The sequence below is a fragment of the Heterodontus francisci genome, chromosome 23 (genome assembly GCF_036365525.1).
Source record: "Heterodontus francisci isolate sHetFra1 chromosome 23, sHetFra1.hap1, whole genome shotgun sequence".
NCBI lineage: Eukaryota > Metazoa > Chordata > Chondrichthyes > Heterodontiformes > Heterodontidae > Heterodontus > Heterodontus francisci.
The window spans coordinates 19,132,634-19,155,373 of record NC_090393.1 but is presented as its reverse complement, the minus strand read 5'-3'; the positions used below and the strand labels follow the sequence as shown (position 1 = coordinate 19,155,373).

General features: G+C 41.2%; 1 protein-coding gene across 4 annotated transcripts in view; it reads right to left on the bottom strand.

Annotated features, from left to right (window-relative positions):
- mapkapk5 (MAPK activated protein kinase 5) overlaps window positions 1–22,740 on the bottom strand; it is a 111,296-nt gene that overhangs the window by 30,723 nt on the left and 57,833 nt on the right. For all 4 annotated transcript variants that reach the window (XR_010977232.1, XM_068054812.1, XM_068054813.1 and 1 more), the window contains exons 3-8: window positions 15,642–15,717; window positions 13,401–13,498; window positions 12,711–12,819; window positions 9,535–9,624; window positions 4,218–4,313; window positions 493–573 (exon numbers count right to left, since the gene is read on the bottom strand). Coding sequence is in view for 3 of the 4 variants with exons in the window: in XM_068054812.1 (XP_067910913.1) it covers window positions 493–573; window positions 4,218–4,313; window positions 9,535–9,624; window positions 12,711–12,819; window positions 13,401–13,498; window positions 15,642–15,717 (550 nt within the window). In the remaining variant the exon portion in view is untranslated. The remainder of the gene's footprint in view (window positions 1–492; window positions 574–4,217; window positions 4,314–9,534; window positions 9,625–12,710; window positions 12,820–13,400; window positions 13,499–15,641; window positions 15,718–22,740) is intronic.

The window sequence follows — 22,740 nt, the reverse complement described above, 5'->3', positions numbered from 1 at the left end:
ACAGGTGCTGGTAAGTATGCAACCACTTCTCAGGATGATTCACCTACCATCTCTCCCTGTAGCAATAATTACTTATTTTATGGGGAGGGGGGATTGGGAAAAGAACCTTTTCATTTGTCATACCTCCTGCTATTAGCCAGCCAAGAGCACAAAATCACTGTGGAATCGTGGCCACAAACTAACATCCTTCTCTATTTTGGGTGGCGGTGGCAAGAAAACAAAAGTGGGAAGAATTAGTGTAGCATTGTGCAACACTACATGAATTAAAATTGTATCTGCCTCAACTACATATAGCATATTTTAAGCAGAGAAGAAGGAATAAATTAAGATGAAAACTTCTTCATGACTATATTATGACTGAGCCAGCCCATTCTGTTGGGTCAGAACTGGCCCTGCCAGTAACATTTCACTTAACGAGCTATACCTTTTTCCTAGAGTCATTTGAAGGCAGTACTAGATAATACTATATGAAGGTGATGAAAGGTTGGTTACCTTGTTGTATGTGTAGGGAGTGGGTGAGGTAGGTATTATTCCAGATTTCTCTTTCTGATGTCTCCTCTGGGCTTCCAATACCTACAACAGAAAGAAAAAGATTAAATGGAGAACATGAGTCTGTATAGTTCTGTGCACCACGCTAGCTGGCTACTTCATTTTAATAAAATAAAAAAAACAGGATACTGATTACTTTAACTGGTGAGTAAAGCATGAATGAGGCCAAAACTTCAAATATGGAGGAAACCCCTGATAACATTTTCCAAAAGACTGAGTGAGGGTGAAAAAAAAAGCAGATTAAACAAAAAGTATTGCAACTGGCACATGCCTCTAGAACACAGGAGAATTATCAAGGATGGGGAATAGAGGCAATGGATAGGGTAAAAATTGAGAGGGGAAGATACTAAAAAGGCTGGCTATGCTTTGGGTAGATAAGTCACCTGTTCCGGATGGCTTGCATTCCAGGTTTCTAAAGGAAGTGGGGGTGGAGATAACAGAAGGGCTTTCCATAATCTTTCAGTCTTCCCTGGATATGGGGGAGGTGCCAGAGGATTGGACAGTGGCAAATGCAACACCCTTATTAAAGAAAGGGTGTAAGAACAGTCCTAGCAACTACAGGCCAGTTAGTTTATCAGGGGTGGGTAAGGTTTTAGAAACAATAATCAGGGAGGTATAAAAATCAACAGACACTTGGAGAGATTCGAGTTAACTAAGGAGAACCAACAGGGATTTGTAAAAGGGAGATCATGTTTGATTGGTTGGCATCCTTCCATCTACGAAACGCAGAAAACAATCCATTTAGGTTGGGAGGGGGTCTTCTCTTGATGCGCCTTTGCTGATGGCTGTGAAGGCCAATCCTTGAGAGGCAGGTTCTGCCACAAGTGCTGCACATGAAGCTGCCAAGTGACCCTGTAAGTTGTTTTTGATGTTGGTGCCTGTTGCCAAGCTGCTGTAGCAACTGGTCCTCGTGGTAGTGCACACCAGTCAATAGGATGTATTGTCATTTCCCTCTTTTGCCAGCTAGTGACTCCCAGGTGCGATAGTCGACATTTAGGGCCTTCTAATCACCCATGTTTCACAGCCATACAGCAAGGTACTGGGAACACAGGCCTTCTAAGCTATCAGCTTGCTCCTAAGGGTCAGCCTGGTGTGATCCCATGCTCATTTTGCGAGTCGGCCAAAGGTTTCCCTATGCGTGTATCGAGCTCTGCATCAAATGATAGATTATCTGTCATTGTGGACCGAAGGTAGCAGAATTTGCTAATCACCTCCAGTGGGGTGTTATCAGGGGTGGAGATGCAACACCTTGTCCCATGACCATGTTTTTTTTTGACATTTATAGTCAAGGAGAACAAGTTACAGGCATGGAAGAGACAGTCCATGAGTCTTTGTAGCTGAGTTTCTGTGTGAGTGACTAGTGCAACATCATCAGCGTAGAGGAGTTCTCTATCAAGACGCGATGTGTTTTTGTCTTCACTTTCAGCCTTGATAGGTTGTCGTCCGCTCTAGTGTGCAAGTAGACGCCTTTCATATCTGCAGGGAAGACGAAGGTCAGGAGCATGGAGAAGATGGTGCCAAACAGAGTGGGAGCAAGGACACAACCCTCTTTCACTCCACTCTTCGTTCCGAAACTGTCGGAATTGGAGGCATCAAACTGTACAGTGAAAACTTGGACTTCAAATTTCTGGACTTATCTCAACATCAAGATGACGCTTTTGCTCTGGACTACTGGTTATAACTGAAGACCCAACTTTGTCTCTGAATTGCTGCTCTGTTGTGATATTTAAAGTAAGTTTGATCAGTTTACTGCCTTTCCCCCACCACTGCGATTGAGAGACTTCAATCTCCTGCTGAGCCCGTGACTAACCACTGGTTATACTGATTGCTTGACTAATCTAATTGAATTTTTTGATGAAGTAACAGAGAAGGTTGATGAAGGGAATGCAGTGGTGGATGTTGTTTATATGGATTTTAAGAAAGCATTTGATAAGGTGCCACATAAAAGGCTGGTTAACAAATAGGATGGTCCATGTCCAGTTGGATAAAAAATTGGCTTAAGGACAGAAAACAGCGAGTCATAGTAAATGGTTGTCTTTCAGAGTGAAGGATGGTAGACAATGGTGTTCCCCAAGTGACCACTGCTATATTGTTACATAGAAATTACTTAGATCTTGGAATACAGGACAGAATCTCAAAATTTGCTGATGACCCCAAACTTGGAGGTGTGGCAAACAGTGAGGATGAAATGAACAGCCTGCATAGCAGAATGGGCACACAGGTGGCAGATGGAATTTAATACTGATAAGTGTGAGGTGATGCATTTTGGAAGAAGGAATAAGGAGAGGCACTATATACTTAATGGCGCAGTTCTAAAGAGTGTGCAGGAACAGAGGGACCTGGGGGTGCATGGACATCAACCTTTGAAGGTGCAGGACATACTGAGAGAGTGGTTAATAAAGCAAATGGGATCTTGGGCTTCATAAATAGAGGCACTGAGTACAAAAGCAGGGAAGTTATGCTGAACCTTTATAAAGCTCTGGTTAGGCCCCAACAGGAGTATTGAGTCCAGTTTTGGTCACCACACTTTAGGAAGAATGTGAGGGTAATGGTACAAGGACTAGGGGACACAGATTGAAGATTTTGGGTAAGGGATGCAGGGAGAAATATGAGGAAGAATTTTTTTTGTTTTACACAGTAGGTAGTAATGACTTGGAACTCGCTGCCCATGAGGGTGGTGGAAGTGCAGACTATCAATGACTTCAAAATGAAATTGGATGGCCACTTGGAGGAAATAAACTTACAGGGCTGCGTGGATCTAATGGGGGAGTGTGACCGACTGGCTAGCTCCGTGGAGAGCTGGCATGGACTTGATGGGCTGAATCGTCTCCTTCTGTGTTGTAAATGACTCTATATAGGAACATTTCTGACATGTCTATTGAACACAAGGTATTTTGACTGGCTCAAATTTCCCAAATATTTACTTACTTGCTCCATTGCTTGGAGCACATCACAGAAAATACTTTCCAAATTCTATCAGTTGCCATGTTGCTTCCTCACCCATCCCAGTATATGCTCAAAACAAAAAAAAAATTACAAAAATCACGAAAGTAGCACCAAACCTGCATCTAAATTTAGCGGTTTCCAACAGGTTGCACACCAAAAAGCTCGCTGAGCTGGTCTTGGATCCATGGTTCTGGGGCAGATGCCGAGTGTTCACCTCCGCCAGAATGAAAGGATAACCGTAGGCAACACACTCAGAGTTATGCTTTTCCTTCATATCACAAAGTATCTAACTTGACCAGTCTCCCAATCACCTCCTTTGCAATCCTACCCCTTCAACAGCTTGATGATGATACTTTCTTTACCACAGACTTTGCAGAATTTACCAAATGTCAGCCATCAAATCAAAGTCTCTCCATTATTGCTATTCCCTGCATAGGCATTTAGTCACATAATCAACAATGGTCTTGAACACAGACAGAACAATAAATTAAGTGAATCTTTTCCTACTTTAAATATGCAATCCTCATCTCCACACCATAACTTCTTAAAATATGAAATCTGACAGCCACAAAAAATCTATTACTGGCAATTTAAAAACTGTGACACTAAAGTAGCTAACATTTAACAGTAACAACCTTTCAAATTACCTGCCATTACTAGGAGAGCTTTGGTGAAATCTCAGGTACACCACTAAATGGTGGCAAAAAAAAATACACACTTACCTGAGGTGCTACATAATATGGAGTGAACTGTGGAGTCATCAGATCCCCGTGATCGATTTTGGCAAATCCAAAGTCGCACAGTTTAACTGGTGCGTCCTATAAGACACAAGAGTCAGGTATCAAAAATAGCAATGAGAAAAATAATCAGTCAGCCTTGTTACAAGATCATAGAGGGTCTCAACACAGATGACCATTTGGTCCACTATGCTGCCAAATCTTTGCGAGAACAGTTCCACACTAATTAATACACAGCTGATCAACTTTTACCTTGCGTCCCACTAAATTGCATCTGCCCCTTTAGCTAACCTATATCCTCCTGATGTCTCTTAAAGGTCCTTGTTGTTTTGCCAAACCTGCTACTTTTGTGTTATCAGCAAATTTCCAAGATCGTCTATACCCAAGCCTACACAATGTTTTTTATACAGATATAAATGTATAAAAGTACAAGTTTTAACAAAGAGAACAAAGAGCAGTACAGCACAGGAACAGGCCATTCGGCCCTCCAAGCCTGCGCCGATCTTGATGCCTGTCTGAACTAAAACTTCCTGCACCTCCGGGGTCCGTATCCCTCTATTCCCATCCTATTCATGTATTTGTCAAGATGCCTCTTAAACGTTGCTATCGGACCTGCTTCCACCACCTCATGGCTGATCATCCAACTCAGTAACCTGTTCCCGCTTTTGCCCCATATCCTTTGATCCCTTTAAACCCAAGAGCTATATCTAACTCCTTCTTGAAAACATACAATGTTTTGGCCTCAACTGCTTTCTGTGGTAGCGAATTCCACAGGTTCACCACTCTCCGGGTGACGAAATTTCTCCTCATCTCAGTCCTGAAAGGTTTACCCCGTATCCTTAGACTATGACCCCTGGTTCTGGACTTCCCCACCACTGGGAACATCCTTCCTGCATCTACCCTGTCAAGTCCTGTTTGAATTTTATAGGTTTCTTTCAGATCCCCCCTCACTCTTCTGAACTCCAGCGAATATAATCCTAACCAACTCAATCTCTCCTCATACGTCAGTCCTACCATCCCAGGAATCAGTCTGGTAAACGTTTGCTGCACTCCTCTATAACAAGAACATCCTTCCTCAGATAAGGAGACCAAAACTGCACACAATATTCCAGGTGTGGCCTCACCAAGGCCCTGCATAATTGCAGCAAGACATCCCTGCTCCTGTAAGCGAATCCTCTCGCTATGAAGGCCAACATACCATTTGCCTTTTTTACCGCCTGCTGGACCTGCATGCTTACCTTCAGTGACTGGTGTACGAGAACACCCAGGTCTCGTTGCATATTCCCCTCTCTCAGTTTACAGCTGTTCAGATAATAATCTGCCTTCCTGTTTTTGCTACCAAAGTGGATAACCTCACATTTATCCACATTATATTGCATCTGCCATGCATTTGCCCACTCTCTTAACTTGTCCAAATCACCCTGAAGCCTCTCTGCATCCTCCTTACAACTCACCCTCCCACCCTATTTTGCGTCATCTACAAATTTGGAGATATTACATTTAGTTCTCTCACCTAAATCATTAATATATATTGTGAATAGCTGGGGTCCTAGAACCGATCCCTGCGGTACCCCACTAGTCACTGCCTGCCATTCGGAAAAAGACCCATCTATCCCTACTCTTTGTTTCCTGTCTGCCAACCAATTTTCTATCCATCACAATACACTACCCCCAATCCCACGCGCTTTAATTTTACATGCTAATCTCTTATGCGGGACTTTGTCGAAAGCCTTCTGAAAGTCCAAATAAACCACATCCACTGACTCCCCCTCATCAACTATATAATTCTGGAGTATACAGCTATCTTCTTCACTATCATCTACACGGCCAATTTTTGTGTCATTAGCCAATTTCCTAATCATGCCTCCCACTTTTAAGTCCAAATCATTAATATATACCACAAACAGCAAAAGACCCAACACTGAGCCCTGTGGAACGCCACTGGAAACCGCTTTCCATTTGCAAAAACATCTGTCGACTACTACTCTTTTTCTCTGCATATCATCCCGGAGAGGGCAATGTTTCAACCCTTTTCTTTTTCTTAAAAAGAATTACCTAAAGTTGGTTAATCACTATACAGTTTTTTTTTTAAAACATTACTTGTAAGGAAACAGACTGGCACACTGAGGTTGTTTGTACTGCTGCACACAATCCACTATAAAGAATAATGATAATTTGGTGACCTTCTTGAGAATTGGTTGTGGTATTGCCCTTTGTAGGACACTGGGAGGGACCATTTGCCTGTAGCCATAATCTAGCCTTCTTGGAGAGCTAGAGACTTCCCATTACTTCCCATGCTCCATACATAACCTGCCCTGAATGATGTGTTGAAGTTGCAGATCATTCACTCAGTTGTTGTGAAGTGGTTTCATTTTACTGTAGTGAGGAAATGTCTTCTTACAGCTAGCAGTAACAGTTCCACTAGCCTGCATATTGTTTTGGGGTGGAAAGTAGAGAAGAGGCTGGAATGCTCAGCATCATTGAGGTGCAAATTATGAACTCTCCAGTCTCACTACTGAAAAAGAAAAGTGGCTGAACTGTGACAGGGCAGGGTGAGAACAAAAATGAAGAGGAGAGGAGTATCAATTGATTCAGTGCAAAGGACAGAAATAAATTCAATAGATAAATTTAAAGCACAGCCTACAAAACATAAAGCCATTCCCCCATGCTACTAATCTGCTGCACACCTGAGTATTGATGACCTAATTGCAAACGCGTAGAGATGCGAGATCAAATTGAGGCCTGCTGTTGAGACAAGCTAAACTAACAGAGCTGGTTTATCACGTTTGTACAAATCTGACTCCCACATTTTTCATAGCAGCTTAGAAGACCCAAGGACACAGACATTGGACTACGAATTAAAAGGGGGAATGTGGTACATGAATGTCAATCTCTTTAGACAGGAATAATTAAAAGTGAAGGGAAAGGCAAAGTCTTTTGCATACAAGACATTATCATGAGATGATCCTTAGACAAGAACTGAAAATCCATAGTGATGTCTCTGAACCTTGCATTCTTAGCCTGAATACAACACAGCCACAGATAGCCTAAATAAAGCAGCACAAAGTGCTTGGAGTGGAGGCATGAGAAACATCTAAAATAATTAATTGAAGACCAAGTATTGGAAGAAAAATAATTCATCCCTTTTTTTTTTTGAGTGGGGGATTGAAGAACTCTAATCTCAGTAGAAACACTCCCTCCCAGTACTGAAGAACAAAAAATAACTTTACTCTGCTACCTGTTAACACAAGTGCTAAATTGCATCACATGCCAGAAGTGTACTGGAGACAATACCCTCCATGCCACCCCACTCCCAATCCCAAATGTCACATTCTGACCAATGTTTGGCATGCTGCTACCAAATGATATTAAAAATATAAACTCAATTTCAGGGGTATAGTTTAATATCTATCCATAATATATTTAATGTTTTACACATAGCATGCACTTCCCACGTTTACAAGGTGGTCATACCATGCTGAGAATCTGGAAAGGAATGAAGAGCCCAATTCTATTGAACAAACTTATGTGGTGACCTCATCAGCATTGTCTTAGAGATCAAGACTTTTTTTTTAAGTTGCATCATGCTTTATTTTAAGTTGCATCATGCTTTATTTTAAGTTGCATCATGCTTTTTTTTAAGTTGCATCATGCTTGGCTGCTATGCCCAATTATTGGGTTTAAATTCCCCATAAACTTACAGCGTACTTACCTTTTGGTCTTCCCAGAGGTGACGGTCTCCAGGGTAGCTGGGACCTGAAAATGTACCATCCGAGCCTGATCCCTTTACCCACTCACCAACAGCAAACCCAAATAACCCATGATTCACCAGCCTCTGAACACATCCCACTCTGACCAACACTTGCGCCTCCAACTAAAACAAAAAGGGAAATATGACAGAGACAGAGACAGAGACAGAGACAGAGAGAGAGAGAGAGAGAGAGAGAGAGGTGTTTTTTAAAAAAAAAATAAAATGACAGGCAGGGCAGAAAACTCACCACCACCTTCTCAAGAGCATGGGCAATGGGATGGGCAATAAATGCTGGCCTTGCCAGCGACATTCACGTCCCACAAATGAATAAAAAAGCACACTTGCATTTAGATTGCATCTGTAATGTAATAAAACATCCCAAAGCATTTCACAGGAACATTTATCATACAACATTTGACACCGAGCCACATAAGGGGATATTAGGACAGATGACTAAAAGCTTGGTTAAAGAGGTAGGGTTTTAAGGCGTGTCTTAAAGGAGGAGAGTTGAAGAGGCAGAAAGGTTTAGGAAGGGAATTCCTGAGCTTAGGAACTAGACAGCTGAAGGCACAACTGCCAATGTTGGAGTGAAGATGATCAAGGATGTACAACAGGACAGAATTGGAGGAAAGCAGAGTTCTTGGAGGGTAGTTGGGCTGGAGGAGGTAACAGAGATAGGAACAGCAAGGACATAAGAGGGAATTGAACAAAAGGATGAGAATTTGAAATTAGGCATGCTGCTGGACTTGGAGTCAAGACTGCGAGCACAGGGATGCTGGATGAACAGGTTTTGCTGTAAGTTATGGATGTATTACAGAGGTAGAAATGAGGGATCTTGTGATGGAGAGCACACGGAGTTGGAAGCTCAGCATTAATTACAATGCCAAGGTTGCAAACAGTTTGGTTAAACTTTAACATGAGGAAAATAATAGAACTGCATATGTGGGCAAGTATAGAAATTTCAGAGAATGATTCTTATAATCAGGATAATTTATACTTCCGACCTCTTGCACAGATGTAAAACAATCTGAAAAATACTGCGTGTTTCACATATTTTAATTGTGCATTTTCCACACCGACATTAAACTTTATCAGTCCTCTTTTCAGGGAGTCCAAAACTAGCTGTATGCCACTCTCTGGAGCCAACAGCATACGTGGAGGCTGAAAACAGTTGGCTGGTATGGTTTCAATTCCCACTCTCCAACAGCATACTAGTTCTACACGGTTTCTATTTTGTTAATTGACCTGTCAATCAAGTGAACCCAGGGGTCCCATCTGCAACCTGGCCCGTAAGTGAATCCACAATTCATTTCCAAGAATGCGCAGCAAATACACCTCCTGACCTAAAAGGGACACTTGTTTTAAAAAACATAATGTAATGTTTATGTCCTTATAAAACAGCACAACTGCTAGGTTCCCATGAGCAGTGCACAGGAGATTTACTACTATATAATTAAAGTTTAAATACTGTTAAATCATGAAGAAAATTACCATATAGCTAGTCTGTTGGAGTTACTACTTAGACAGTCAGCCTCTGATTCTGGTACTCACCAGAGAGTTGTCCTTGAAGAGGAGGTTTTCAGGTTTGAGGTCTCTATGGGCAATGTTCAGGGAGTGACAGTGCTGTATAGCCAAAGCAATCTGCACAAAAATGCAACAATATTAGGCAGATATTAGTAAATATTCAATGACCAAGAGGGGAGAAACCAGTCATCCTATGAATAGTTGTTAAAAAGACTGAAAACACCGCCATTAACAGTATGGAGCAAATGCACTGGGGATTTATCTTGGTGAAACCAAAATGAGGTCGCCTCACTCTAAAGTCACTTCATGCTGAAAAAGGGGAACCCTCTAAAATAATTAAAGCAAAAGAGTTCTCTATTACCTCCTGCACATCAATACTGGAATGGAGATTGCTCATTTTTTTTCTTTTTTATAAATGATTGAGATTCTGGTCATAAACCAGGAAGTTAATGCAGCCTGCAAAGGATAATTTCTCCATTTGAGACAGGAAACAAAAATATTCTGCTGTAACAACACTGGCCTCAAAATATCTCTGTAGTTACATCACATAAATTAATTTTGAAATTCAGTGATTTATGTAGGGAAACAGAGCAGTCATTCAACAATGGCATTGGAGGGAACAAGTTAATCTGGTCTGGAGGGATATTGGGCAGGATACTAAAGGAATTCTTCCACAAGTGCTGTGGGACCTGTTATGCCTACTGGAAAAGCCAGACAGGACCTTGGGTTTAACATCTGTTCCTAAGTACCTCCGATAATGCAGCATGACCTCAATACCAGCTAGATTATGAGCCCAAACCCTTGTGTCGGGATTGAACCCACAATCTTCTGATTCAGATGCAAGTGACCTTAACTGAAGTTATTAGATTTCAGATGCAAACTCTTTACAACTTTATACAAAATATATATGTTCTACTTTATAGTTTGCATAATATTAAGTAATTGTTATGCCTGTGTATTTAAATAAAAATTAGGTGAATGTTTTCAAATTACATTCAATGTGAATTAGAGACCTATAAATAATTCAGGATTTAGGTTAGATTTGAAACTTTTTATTCAACACAAATCCAAAACAAAACTTTTAAGCCTATTTAAAATTATTGAGCATTAAACAAGTGCTTCAAATGTGGTATTTTAAAATAAGTAATGCTACTTTCATAAGACAAGCTAAAAATAGGCTAGTAGGATAGCATAATTAACATTCCAGTACATCACTGGGGATTGTTGCGTTGTTAGAGATACAGTCCTTTGGATGAAATGTTAAAATAAGTTCTCATCAACTTGGTTGATTGATCAGGTGAATGTAAAAGAACCCACTGCACTACTGAAAGAGGAGTAGAGAGTTCTTGGTGTGTGCCCTAAACAACAGTCCCCCCCCACCTCAACCACTGCCAAAGTTATATTAAATGGTCATTCATTTCATTGATGTTTGTGGGGCTTTGCGCAAATGGGTGCTATTTACATATTAGTCACTGCATGTGAAGCACTTTTCGAGTCTGTGAGGTGCAATAGTACACTATACATTTTATACATTAAACCTGCACTACACCAACGCCACCACACATGGGAGCTCCACAATCATCTGGAGTGTTATGAAGCTGAGATGCAGGGCAGAATTTAAGAGTACTTTGCAACAAAGAGAAAAATCAGAGAGTAAATTTTGCTTGTGCACCTCCTAATGTGTTCAAAAGTTATACTGGCAGAAATTTGGAGAATGTCAGTTGGCAGCCACCAAGAAAATATCATGTTACTGGGGTGAGATGAAGTAAGGTGGGACATATGCACCAGCACTGGGCTGAATGGCCTGTTTCTATGTTGTAAAATAGCATGTTAGTGCAGTAGCCAGGTAGGGAACAATGCTCACTTCATCCATCTTCCTTGAGTTTAGTTCTCTGTCATTCATCTACTTCAGCTAACAAACTATTAAATTACTGAATATTTTATCTCAAATAGGAATACTCTTTTCTTCCTCTTACAGACCTGCACCCTTCTCCAGGTGAGACAGACTGGGTGCATACTCAGCCGCCAAATGCACTAATAACCATCAGGAAGCATGATTCAACTGAAGAGGAAATTCAAATCTTGGAAAACGAAATTAGCTCCATGTTTTGAGTAGCCTGTTTAGAAGACCAGGCAAGAACTATCAAAATAGACATGGAGCTCAGGCAAATGACCCAGTTCAATAGCCTAGCTCCCAGACTGCTGACTTAACTACTGATCCTTTACCCACAATTATTTTTAACCTTCCTCGGATAAGTGTCCAAGCAATATGCTCCCAGCCATCGACCAATGGAAGCCTCAATACAGTTAACCGAAGGAAACACAAGTGACCGAGATAAAAACAAGAAATGCTGGAAATACTCAGCAGGTGGGGCAGCATCTGTGGAGAGAGAAACAGAGTGACCGAGGAATGACTTATACTTGAAAGGACCCCATCTGAGGGAAACACTTGGGGATGAATCTTAACACCCAAAGACAGATGTGTTGGAGTCAGGTTAGATGTTAAACTTATAAAAATCTGAAACCCGGCCCGAACCTGCTGACTTCTGGATTTAATGGAGGTGCGACTGGGGGTGGGCAGCCAACCCACTCCCAAGAAGTCGATTGTCAATGTAAATATTTTAATGACACTAGAAATCTCCAATTTAACCTGCTTTGCAGAAGGTTTCCTAGGGCCTCTGGAAACCTGGCAGCTCAAGGGAGCGAGGACAGCTTTGGAAAGAAGGTGTGCCTTTACAGCACTGCTTGTGGGCAAGGAGGAGTAGGAGTGCCAAAAACCCCTGGGGTCAGGGATCGGACAACACCTCCTCCTCTCCCCCCCTGCCCCCCCAACTCCCCGAGTTGGAACTACCTGCCCGTGCGACCCGCTCCGGAGTCTTCCCTGCGCGTCAATCAGGATTTCTGGTCAGTGAATCTGTCAAGGGCAAAAGGTTCATGCCTGGGGAAATCCAGACCCCACTCGCCTACATAACCCATCCCTGTTAATATTCAGTCTCTGGTCTCTGATAAATTGCAAAATTAAGAATCAGAACTCCATGCTTGAGAAGAATCACAAATATGTCTCTCTCTCAATTCTCAACATTCCCAAATAAGGCAGAGATGTCAGCTCCTGGGCCTGCAGTCATTTTAGGATAACTTGACTTTTCTACTGCCATTCTGTGCTTTATTGCCACCTCCAACTATAAGAATAAAGCATTTCTCACCTGTTTCGTAACCTGGCTTGCCATTTTCTCTGTAAAGTGCTTGTGTTGGCTGATTCTGTGAAACAGCTCCCCACCTTCCATCATCTCCATTACAATTAGCAGCCGAGGCCTGCGTTTGTGGAATAAGAAATTGAATTTAGTGGCAAGAGTATTTAAATAATAAAGCATACATAAAAAAATAACAAAACTAGGAGACAACAGGAGACAGAAAAGGGAGAGAAAATAATGACAAAAGTAAGCGAGAAACCAAGGAGAAAAGCAAAAAATTCAGGAAGAGGAAAAAAAAAGAAAGTATAACTGAGAACACACAAGAAAAGTAACTGAGCAATGTCAGCTGCAGAAATTGAACAATCTTCCATTTTTGTACTCGGCATAACATGAAGTATTAGAACATCTGATACGGTACAATGTGGAGCTACCACATCATCCAGCAAGACTATAAACTTAGATCGGATTTGTTGGAAATTACGAATACCACTAAGAACTATGTTGAGGTTACCCAAATTGCTTTGCAAGTAGGATTCCTGTGGTTGGCAGAGCGGAAGCAGATATCAAATCAGGCAGAAATGGTTCTGAACCAATGACCACATCAACACTCGTGCTTAATATGCTTAGCTACAACTCCTGCACATAATGAACTACCCAACAGTTTATTTCACCTTCCCATTTGTTATTTTGACTGAGACATACCTTGGACTGGACTCATGGGGGAACTGAACGCTGTTAGCGTAAACCTCGATAATCTGAACAATGTTGTTGTGGCCCACACACATCAGGTGGTGTCGAACCTGGAAAGGAGATAAAGGAATAACTTGCATTAGAAATATAAAGATGTCAAATCATTATAAATGTAAAAGAAACCATATATGTAGTTTTTTTTCTTACACAATATCAAAATGATTTCATCTGCTGCAGATCTCACTTATATTAACTCACAAATGTAAAGTAATTTGAACTACGCGCTGCCCAAACTAAATATTTAAAGATTTATTCAGATTTAAAAATTTGAAATAAAAACAGAAAATTCTGTTAACACTCAGCAGGTCCAGCAGCATCAAAATGCTGATAAACGATTTCCCACTGAAACCTTGTCTTTCAGACACCAATAGCATTACAGTGTTGGCAGCATTCTCCATCTCATTAAACCTCATGTTCTTATACACCGGATGATATTTCTAAATGACCAAGTTAATGTATATGGTGAACAAAAGAAATGGACTGTTTACGATATTTAAAAGGAATTGTTACATTTCAGATATTTGGAGACTTTACCAGGAATCTTGAAAAATAAACTGCTGCTGAAAACACCAAAATCGTCCCTGCCTATTTCATTGGTCATCAGGTGGGGCAATTCTTAATTGTTGTGAGGATTGCATTCCTCTTGTTTTACTCTGACACGGAGTCATAGTCATTACAGCACAGAAGGAGGTCATTCAGCCCATTGAGATCCTCTGCTCTATCTCAGTAGCCCTGCAAGTTTATTTCTCTCAAATGCCCATCCAATTTCCTTTTGAAATCATTGATAGTCTCTGCTTCCACCACTTACCACTCGCTGCATAAAAAGGTTCTTCCTCACATTCCCTCTGCATCTCTTGCCCAAACCTTAAATATGTCCCCTAGTCCTTGTGCCATCAGCTAATGTTTATTTCAATGTTTTATTGCCCAAACAGGAAATTATACTGGAATTTGCAGAGACAGGAAGGATTTGCACTCCACTGAGGACTCCTTTCTACTTTGCTTTATTTTGTTGTTTTGAAAGGGGGATAAAAAGAGCAATAGATAGGTTTCCAAGGTCTTTACTTAGCGTTGCAAACATCAACAGTATATTTAGAAGTACTGCCTGTTCTAAATTCTTGCTAATGATTATATTTTTTGCAAGCCTGAGAGAAATGGAGTGTAAGAAAGGAGGAGATATGCTCAGCACAAATTGGGAACAGACTGGCTTCTACGCCACCTCGCTAAAGAATGCCTGGCGAGGGTGAGACAATTTTTTTTTTTTGAAGAGATTCCTTACATACTAATCTTTCAGTCTGTGTTTGGGTGTACAAAACCCAGCTGTAATTGTCTTTCCTCAGTTTGTGTTTTTTAAAAAAGTTATCTTGTTTCCAATTACTTTCTCTATTTTAGATCAAGAGGACTGCAAGCAATCTTCACGCCGACTGCAGCTTTGACAGACCTGTAGTTGGTAGGTGAGAGAGTGTTGTCTCCCTCTACTTACCCCTTCTCTGATGAGAAAACACTTGGCTTTTGGTTACTATCTCCCTTTGGCAGTACATGCAAGAAGAGGTACTCACCACATTAAAAAATTACTAGCACACATCCTAACATTTCATGGCATAGTGCACTGGTGGCCCAACCGATAGAATGATTCGTTTCTCAGCCTTAATGAGGTAATATAAATCCAAGTGAGAAGAAGAGAAAACAGAACAATTTTAAAGATAACTTGATCTCCTTCCCTGAGACAGGCAGTAGTAAAGATGTTCTTCAGTATTCAGGCTGGTAGTTACTGGCACTAACATAGAATCTCACATACAAGTCAAATATTTCTTTAAGTTTTTAAGTTCTGTAAATTTAAATACTGGTGAGATTTGCAGTTTTTAAACCACAATAAGAACAACTACAAAGTCAGGCTGTGATCTGCACATCAGCTTCTATGGTTCTTCACATCCTAGTGCCCACAAATTAAAAGGCTATGAGGACTCTTGCTGCATTGAAACTCTCAAGAGAGGAGGAAGAGAATCCTTTTGCTGCTTCCTTAAAAAAAAATCCCGTTGGTCAGGCAGAGAGCTAACAGTAATATTTCACAATTCGTTTTTCATATTGTGTTGCATTGTTCCACAATTTGTCTGTCTGTTAGCCTTCTGAATGATTTTATACTTCAAATAAATTGCAATTTAGATTAAATATATTTTAAAAACATCACACTCTTACCTCATTTCTTGCTTTTGGACGATCAAGGAGAATCTTTAGTGCAAATCGTTCTCCCGTTGACTTTTTTATGCATACTCTAAAATAAATCAAACATTGAATAATAAATGGAAGAGTAAGGACAGGCCACTCCATTACACTCTTCCATGCTATGTTCATAAAGAAACAAGAAAGATTTGCACTTATATAGCATCTTTCACATTACTGGATGTCTCAAAGCGCTTTACAGCCAATGAAGTACTTTTTGAAGTGCAGTCACTGTTGTAATGCAGGAAATACGACAACCAGTATGCGCACATCAAACTCCCACAAACAGCAACGGCAATGTGATAATGACCAGATAATCTGTCTTTCTGATGTTGATTGAGAGATAAATATTGGTCAGGACACAGGGGATGGATATTCCTGCTTATAGAACTCTTATTTTAAGATACAATATTTCCTTTCAATTCAATTGCAAAAGTAGTTCCCCAAAATATCTTTTAAAAAAAGGGGCTGTAGAAAGAAACTCTGTTTCTAATTGGTAACAATTGCACTTCAATCTCCCCATCTCATAAACCACTGCCTAAGCCAGAGAACAAGCAATGCCATTCAGGTATAGGTCAGTCCTCCTGTGCACAGGCCAGTTGATGTCAACAGTGCATGGGATTTTTCTAGGTCCACCTGTACACATAGGCAGCGCATCTCATTTGAAAGACAGGTTGGTATCCTTCCATCACAAAAGATGATGGACACGCAGCAAACAATCCAGTTAGGTGGGGTGTCTTCTCTTGGTGTATCTTTGCTGCTGGCTGTGAAGGCCAATCTTTGAAGAAGGTTCTGCCATAGGTGTTGCACGCGAAGCTGCCAAGTGACGCTGTGAGTTGTTGGTTTTGGCATTGGTACCTGTTGCCAAGCTGCTGTTGTAACTGGTCATCGTGGCAGTCCACAGGATGTGTTGACACTTCCCTCTTTCACCAGCTAGTGACTCCCAAGTGCGATAGTCAATATTTACGGCCTTCATATCATACTTGCAAGCATCCTCACATATCTGCAGGGAAGGTAAGGTGAAGGTCAGGAGCATGGAGAAGATGCCAAACAGAGTGGGGGCTAGGACACACCCTGTTTCACTCCATTCTTCACTCCGAAACTGTCGGAAGTGGAGCCAGCAACCTGTAAAGTTTGAAAGACAGTACCTCTAACAATTTTAGGATTAAAAAGTCACTTTAAAAAAAGAAATTTTGAGATTAGGTCAATCAAGAAGTAATAATGAGGTTTATGAAAGCCTGTGGATCGCACGGGGAATACAAGGTTGAAAGAGGTAAGAAGTTCCATAATTTTGAGTTCCTGTGAAAGAATAAAAGCCAGTGTGATCTGAACTGTGGCATGTTGTGTGGGTGGAGTGGGGGAGGAGATAAATAGCGTGTAAGGCAGCAAAGCTGCAGCTCAGGAAGAAATAGTAAAGTTCAGAAGAGCAATAGACACAGCATCAATAAAAAAAAGTAAACTCAAGAAATTCATCTTTGACACATTTTTCCATTGACGAGAACAATAATTCCAAGTACTATAGATTGACCTTACATCTGAATACATGGAGGAAATGACATGGTGACTTTTTTCCCAAAAATATACTTTATTCATAAAAATCTGTAAAAAAAAAAAATTACAAAACAGTTCCAATACAGAACACGAGTTGTCTCACAACCCTTGCCATTCCATTTTACATGCAATGTACATTTGCATTACACAGCAAAACCATATTTTGGTGCATACAACCCGAGGGGTTTTGCACGGGTTCCAGCCCCTCGGTATACTATGGTGGGAGGGGAATGACAAGGTGACTTCCTGATCTGAGTTCCATCATGTGAGATTATAAGTGTTGGCTGGGCAAACAGTATGTTTCTTTTCTCACATTTGACTCCATCGAAAGCAATGAGGATTAGGTTGCTTGGGGTCTGAGGTTAAATAACCAATCTTAGTTTTATCAACAGTGCTGAGATGGTAGTTCTGATCTGGAGGACAGTCAACTCCTGACAAGTTTTTCAAAACAAAATTTCTTAAAATTTTATTACAAAATAATTGAATTGCAAATTTCCTCTCAAATTAAAGGACTTCCTACTTCTTTGGCCAAACTTTTCAGCAACAGTAATAGCTCCTTCTTTGGCTCAGTGACAGTTTTTTTTCACTGATCACACTTCTGCAAAGCACCATATAATGCTTTTCAGTGTTAAAGGCAATCTTAAAGTGGTTGTTGCTGTTCATCCTAAAGCATTCCTTAACACTGGAGTGATAATTGACGGCATAAGTAATAAAGCTTCAATGTCCCTACTCCTTCCACCCTATCTGAACCATTATTTGAGAACGCACTGATTATGGGTGCTCTGAACTCTGCCTCAATCATCTCCCATCAGCGCTACATTTTAGTTTGGGCTGTGGCAGGAAAATTAGATCAGCAGAAGTATAAGAACACGATCCAGAGTCTGAAGGTTTACTCTCAGATCTTCTAAAGCTTCAATCTAAATGCATGTCAACAAAACATACAGATTTCCAGGTCATTGAAGACTCTCAGTAGACATTTTTCAGTTATTTTTAGCTCTTGATGCTCTTCCATCAGCTGGAACCAGAGAAGTTATATATTCCAGGAACTTACTGACCTCCACTACATCCTTTAAAAGTATTCATAAACAAATAATAGTGGTAGACACAGGCAGAAAATAAAACGTTATTTTAGGTTCAACACAACACCTGCTCAGACTATTTCTTTGAATCCTTCAAAAACTCTTCATTTACTGTGATCTATTCAGTAAGCGAACATTTCTTGCAATAGGGGCTGGGTAGATTAGCTGCTCTGAGCTACGGCCTTCCACTTATTAAAAAAAACAATTTTCAATTGAGACTGGAACATTGAGATTTCTTCTCTCTTATGTCCCCAACAACTTAAAGGGTCCTATGTGAAACACAACAGTCTGAATATGTGTACAATAAAAGGGAGCATGGCTGCAGCACAAAGAAGTCCAAAGTACAGATGAAATTGAAGACCTTACTCAGAGGGGCCACTGTTCCTACTTTAAGAAGATGATAGAAGCATGGTTTAGCAACTTCACTCTGTATGAAGCTGAACCATAAAACTAGAAAGGACCCTCAAACAGTCTTCCCTAATTTGGATGAACAGATCATCAGACTCACCTGGAAGGCCAAAGCTGAGGAGTACTTTCCCTTGATTACTTGAAATCTGACAATTCCAGTTTACCATTTGTCTGTGTACTAAAACTTCACCCTTTGGCTCTCTAATACATTTCCCCCACCCAATCCCCACAAATTGAAAGAGATACATCTGGGCTAGTACATAGGACCTAGAATTGTGTCAGTGAAAACACGGTTAGCCTCTCACAAGAAGTTAACTGGGAACTCCGTTCCTTTTCTAAATTGGTAAATCTCCATTTATTAAGCCACTTAATCATGTGCCAAATGCTCGGAGCCATGTTGCTGCCAGCTTGAATTTCCAATGGGCTGAAATTGTGCAGAACACAGCATGGTGGAAAATCACTGAGTGATAAGATATGAGCTTGTGCCAGCATGAATTAATGCCTTCACAAGAGAAGAAAATAGGCGAGAAAAAAATAAAGTTACAAAAAGATTACGCTATTTATAAACAGAATATCCCCATGATTGAGGGAAATGCATTTGTTTTGTGAAAGAAAAATTGCTTCTGAGCAGTCTGCCATTTTGCAATAGACAGATTACATGCAGCCTGTGGTTTTACTATAAAATTTCTTAGAATTAGCTTTTGGGTCACTATCACCCTTCCAAGTACTACTTGCCTCCTAACCTGTAACCCCCTTTAAATAAAGGGAGGCAACTGCATTATTCTCAAGCCTCTGTCAACTCCTCTCTATAACTGATTGCTAGGAGTGAGATAATACCACCATTGGCAATTTTTCCCTTGTTTAGTGCCTCTCCACTACAACTCAACTAATATTGGTACTTTACTAAGTGATAGGACATGAACTTGTGTCAATCTGTGATGTACCCATCATACACCTCACCACCATCTTCTCAAGGGCAATTAGGGATGGGCAATAAATGCTGGCCTAGCCAGTGACACCCACATTCCATGAACGAATAAAAAAAAATGCACTCGACATAATTTCAGCTCAAAGATTCAAGCTGGTTGCAACACTGCTCAGGACATTTGCCAAATGAATGTAAATCTCTATTTACTAAGGCATTCAATGTCGTGAATAGGACTGGACCCCTCAGTTAACCTATTGTGAAAGTCTAACAGTGTTTTTCTCGGTCACAGTTCTGAGCCCCACAGAGTAACCCAAAATAATGTTCCTCCAGGTGATGGTGAGGGACACATGAGAGAGAAAAGACTGAGGCTTTAATTTACAAAGGAAAACGTGTACTTCTAAAAACTAATCACCACACACTGGGGTTGTCAGATTTCAGTAAAAGTACTTTTTCACAAGGAACATACTTTATTCATAAAATTTATAAAAGCCCATCACATAACAGTTGGAATTTGACATTACATAAAGTGTGATACAGTGCAATTTTCAATACAGTCTTTGGCACTCTGAAATGCCTCACTACACTTACAATTACAGGTTATATTTACAAAATACATTTATATTTCATGTCAAACATTATCTGGTACATACAGTCTAAGGAGTTTTATGCGAGTTCCAGCCCCTATGGTAAGAGGGTATGAGACTGTGGCCTTTCCTCACTGAGCCTTTGTGGTGGCTGTCCTAAGCTTTCGTGTGTGACTCAGCAAGTAGTCCTGGAGTTTGGAATGTGCTGGTCTGCAACACTTGGTTGTGGACAGCTCCTTGCACTGGAAGACCAGCAAGTTCTGGAGAGAACAAAAAGCATCCTTTGCCAAGTTGATGGCCTTCCAACAGCAATTGTGTTAGTCTCAGTGTACATCCCTGGCAGCAGCCAGTACAGCACAAAGTCCCTTCTTACGGAATTGCTTGGGATGAACCTCAGCATAATCCACTGCATTTCTTTCTGGACATTCTTTGCAAAGTCACATTCCAGAAACAGGTGAGCAAGGGTCTCCTCCTCACCACAGCCGCCTCGAGGGCAGCATACGGTAAACACGGAGCCTCTGGCTACGTCTTGGTGCCTATTTGAAAGTTCTGGCAATGAGGTATTCTGCCAAATGACTTTTGACAGTCTGCTCAGGGAACCATCTAACAGGATCCACCATCTCCTTTTCCTACAGGGCCTTGAGGACATTATGTGCATGCCACTGCTTGATCAACCGCAAGTTTAAGGTATTTTTCTGCACAAACTTTTTGACAAGACTCAGATGGTACTGCACAGTCCAACTGAATTGAGCGTTCAGCAGCAATATAGCCAGACCTATACTTCACAACACCGGGGACAGATATAACCTCAGCACATAGCGACACTTGGCATTTACATACCGAGGGTCTATGCACATCTTGATGCAGCTGTACGCAAAAGGTGACCATCAGGATGAGGGTAATGTTGGGTGTTTTTCTCCCTTTTATCTAGCTATTTGTACATCATGTCCCTGGGGTCACAGTCCATTTTTGATCTCCAAGTAAAGTGGAACATGACTTGGGTGACCGCTATGGCACAAGAGCAGGATATGGGCCAGACCTGCGCCACGTACAGCAAAACCGAGAGCACCTAACACCGGATACCAGATTTTTACCCACAATGGCGGGGGAGCATTGCTCCCATATGCCCAGTTTGTTTGACCTTGGCTATATGCTCCTCCCAGTTTTGGGTGCATGACCAACAACTCTGAACCATATCCCCAGTACCTTCATGTAGTCTGACCTGACTGAAGGGGACAAAGGATCAGTCAGCCCAGTTTCCAAAGAACCAGACCTTACTCTTGCTGCGATTCACTTTGGCTTGAGGCCAGTTCGAACTAATTGTACATATTCATCAGTCTGTGAGCCAACAGCGGATCAGAGCAGAAGCCAGCAACACTGTCCATGTACAGGGAGACTTTGACCTGTTTGGCATCGCCGCCCCTCTTATGACCTTCCTGATGGACTTGGCAAAAGGTTCAATACAACACAAGCAAGACAGAGGAGAGCGCACAGCCTTGCCTGACTCCAGATTTGACTGGAAAGCTTCCCGATTCTCACCCATTGATTGAAACTGTGCTATTGATGTTTGTGTACAGCAGTTGACTCCAATTGTGGACTGCCCCCCAACCCCCCCCAAACCCCATTTTGTAGGTCTGCGATGTTGTCAAATGTCTTTTCCTGGCCGAAGCTGATTAGGCAAGTTCTTTTCAAAAAAAATACACTTTACTCATAAAATTTGTAAAAGTATACTACACAACAGTTCAATTTTGACATTATATAAAGTGCAATATAAAGTCCAATTTCTTTCATTACAGTATGTGGCAGTCTAAGTGCAGTGAGGCACATCAATTACAGGCTTTATTTACAATGTATATTTCATGTCAAACATACAGTCTGAGGGACACAACAAGAAATGCTGGAAATACTCAGCAGGTCTGCAGCATCTGTGGAGAGAGAAACAGAGTTAACGTTTCAGGTCAGTGACCTTTCATCAGAACTGACAGCTGATGAACGGTCACTGACCTGAAATATTAACTCTGCTTCTCTCTCCACAGATGTTGCCAGACCTGCTGAGTATTTCCAGTATTTCTTGTTTGTGTTTCAGACTTCCAGCATCTGCAGCATTTTGCTTTTATTACACAGTCTGAGGGGTTTTACATAGTACTCCCATGGGCTGGAACCTATGACAGAGGGCCTTAGACAGTGGTCTTTCCCCATTGAGCCTTTGCAACGGCTGCGCCAAGCTTTAGTGCATCCCTCAGCAATTAGTCCGGGACCTTGCACTGTACCAGTCTGCAACACTTAATCGTGGACAGCTCTTTGCAATGGAAAACCAAAGAGCGTCTTTCTGGATGGTCCTCCAGCAGCAGCAGCTGATGTTTGTTTCAGTATGTGCCCCTGGGAACAGCTCATAGCTGATGAGGCAAGTTTGCACCCTCCAGTAAAGGTACTATCCATTGCTAGGGTAACCTGCAAATAATTTATTCCATGTCTCTGTTACAACCGGGTGAGGAAGGGGTCTCGGGCTTCCCTCTCGCCCTTTA